At 27.2% G+C, this 3,040-nt stretch overlaps 1 protein-coding gene across 1 annotated transcript; it reads right to left on the bottom strand.

Annotated features, from left to right (window-relative positions):
• Positions 1–819: 819 nt before the first annotated feature.
• Positions 820–2,816, bottom strand: LOC119669435 (general odorant-binding protein 19d-like). The gene is made up of 4 exons (XM_038079330.1): positions 2,636–2,816; positions 2,463–2,551; positions 1,000–1,136; positions 820–943 (listed from the first exon to the last, which is right to left on the bottom strand). Exons 1-4 carry the CDS (start codon positions 2,766–2,768, stop codon positions 865–867), a joined length of 438 nt encoding a protein of 145 aa, XP_037935258.1. The 5' UTR covers positions 2,769–2,816; the 3' UTR covers positions 820–864.
• Between the last annotated feature and the right edge of the window lie 224 nt (positions 2,817–3,040).

The raw sequence follows: 3,040 nt of genomic DNA, 5'->3' as shown, positions 1-3,040 counted from the left end.
GCATATCTCCTACCATAATCAAGCCGCTTCCAAATCTCTAACCTTGGTCCAATTTTTAAATAGGACTATTTTTTCTCAAAACAGAATATCGAGACAATTCAATGTTTCTTTTCTTCTAGTTCAGAGATGAGAAAACATATTCGTTAAATACAAAGTGAATGAACGCTCCTATTAGGATATCTAAAAACAACTAGCAAAGATCGTTAAATCTTCCAGTTAAATGTGATCATTTGCGGCTACCTTCATGATAGACGACGAAACATTATTGTTATTTTGAAAAACTCACTTATATAAAAATACTTTATTAAGTAGTTAAAGATAAGGATCCCTGTATTACATATAATAATATAGATTTATATATAATAAGCGACCTTAGTGAACTTCAAGAACGTTTAAATTTTTAAAAGATTTAGAGAGGGGATTAGATGATTTAAAGGATTAAAATTTTGGAGTTTGAATTCAACACTCTTAATTTTTTAACTTCCAGTCCAAATGTAGAAAGTTTTCAAAAAAAATACAATCACGAGTATAATCAGAATCGATTTATGTTTAGCACGAAATCAAGGTCCTAACGCAATAAATAAATCTAATATTTATTTATTTATAAAATAAATTTATATATAGTTCTGTGTTTAGAACTATACATATATATAGCATATATTTTAGGTTGTCGATTATCGATTGCTCCAAACCAAGGAAGGAAGTTTATAATTAGCCTATACTATAGTCCATATGATAAGCCTAGAGATATAACTATTTCAATTGAATAAAATATTTTTATGGTAAGAAAATCTAATAATAATATTTTAATATTTAATTATAATAATCGTTAACATATGTATTAATTTGTATTATTTTTCTTAATTACATAAATGCTCTTAGTGATTCATCAGTCAACATACTAAATTGAACACATCTAACAAGTTCAACAATTTCATCACAACTACAAAAAAAATATATAAATTAAATATTAAAAATTCTTTCAGCAAAAATAATTACGTATTATCTCCACTTCTATTTGCATTGCATGTACTTATAATACCGCCAAGAGCTTCCAATGCTTCCGAACCTTTTCCAAGGATAGATTCGGATGCACTCAGTGCTGCCTCCACATTGATAGCTCCAGATTCATCAATCTAAACATAATATATGCTTCATTATATATATGTATATGTTTAATCATTATAATTTGGTTTAATTAATAATTAAGAATTAATTTTAACTTGAAGTATATAAAGTGCAATTACCCTAATAACTCATACTTATTACAGAATAGTTTATTGTACTAAACACCATTTAACTAAAAACCTTAACTGTTATTATTTGTATCTGTTACTATTGTGAAGCTATTGTCAAGTTAGCTTATCTAAAATCAATGCCGCTACTTACAACCTATAAGAAATTCGTGAGAAGCCCAAGTCCATCGGGTAATATTATTATATGCAACAATTTAATATCTTATGTTACTAGGTTCAACTTCTACGCAAATATGGAAACCACAACAAAAAATGCATGCTGAAATATTGATTTTGATGTCCGAGAAGACTGTTAGCATTAAAAAATTGAAACCATCATAAAATATTAACAAAAAAATATATAAAATGATTAACGATCAATTTTAGAGAAAATTGAAGACGTGGCATAAAATTTCATTTAATCATACAGTTGAAATATAATAATTCTGATTTGTTTAACTGTTGGAGTTAAGGTTATATTCACTTCATTTTAATATCTTTAAACTTTAATTAAATTAAAATTAATGGACTTTTGAGACTCGATATGACATTTGCTACATCTCCAAACTGAAGGAACTCTTTCAGAAATAGAATATCATCTGTTTATTTAAAGAACAGTGTATACTATACGATAAATAGACTAATCAAATTGAACCTTAAAGAACGACAAAATGGATTCACAGCAAGATGGTTAAGCACTGCCTAACCTCAGGATCATAATAATTCGAAAATAAAAAACCAAGATCATCGAATGTGTTTATTGGATAAACATTGTTCGAGCTTTGATACACATTGGATTATAATAACTGTGTTTATTGGATAAACATTATTCAAACTTTCATCCACACTGGATTTTAATAACTATGTTTATTGGATAAACACTGTTCAAGCTTTGATCCACACTGGATTAAAATAACTGTGTTTATTGAATAAACACTGTTTAAGCTTTGAACCACACTGGATTATAATAACTGTGTTTATTGGATAAACACTGTTCAAGCTTTGACCCCCACTGGATTATAATAACTGTGTCTATTGAATAAACACTGTTCAAGCTTTGATCCCCACTGGATCAACCATTTTAATTCGTCTTACACTATTTTAATCAAAAACCCACTATTAATATTAATATTCATATGTTATATAGTTGGATTTTGTGTTATTAGTAACTGATTTGATATTCTTTTTTTTATTAATAATTTGTTTATTAGATATATATTTCCATACCAATTTAAATTTTTTCATTACACAACTCATAAAGCACTTAGCATTTTCACTTAAATTAACGTCGATGAATGTTAACTCTTCCAATTCCGCTGTAGATAAAAATAAAAAAAAATTTTTAAATTTTCGATTATTTTAATCTACAAAATTATTTTTCTATATCAGTTATTATGTACCATTCGTAACAGGCACTTCCTTGCGACATAAATCGAGAACCTCTTCGCTGCCATAACGAAATGGAGATGCCATGCTTTGAAAACTATTTGCAATTAATAATAAAGCTATCAACGAAATAATTTTATTTGCCATCTTATATATAACTTTCAATATATATAACTAGTACTCAAAGAATCCAACTAAAGAACTTGACGCAATGCAATCTCTTTTTATATGATTTGACAGCTATTGCACGAACTTAGTAGCTTCGTGGTCTAATATTCAGTCTTCGGATATAGTTAAAAATTTTTTTAAATAATTAAGCAGTTGATTTTCGAACAGATAGTAATTGTTATTACAATTAAAAATATGGTTTAATTTGTATTGAACACAGAATAACAAACATCGTATACCATATGGTTTTA

This window comes from Teleopsis dalmanni, chromosome 1, assembly GCF_002237135.1.
Source record: "Teleopsis dalmanni isolate 2A chromosome 1, ASM223713v2, whole genome shotgun sequence".
In the NCBI taxonomy this organism is placed as follows: domain Eukaryota; kingdom Metazoa; phylum Arthropoda; class Insecta; order Diptera; family Diopsidae; genus Teleopsis; species Teleopsis dalmanni.
This window is presented reverse-complemented; position numbering and strand designations above follow the sequence as displayed.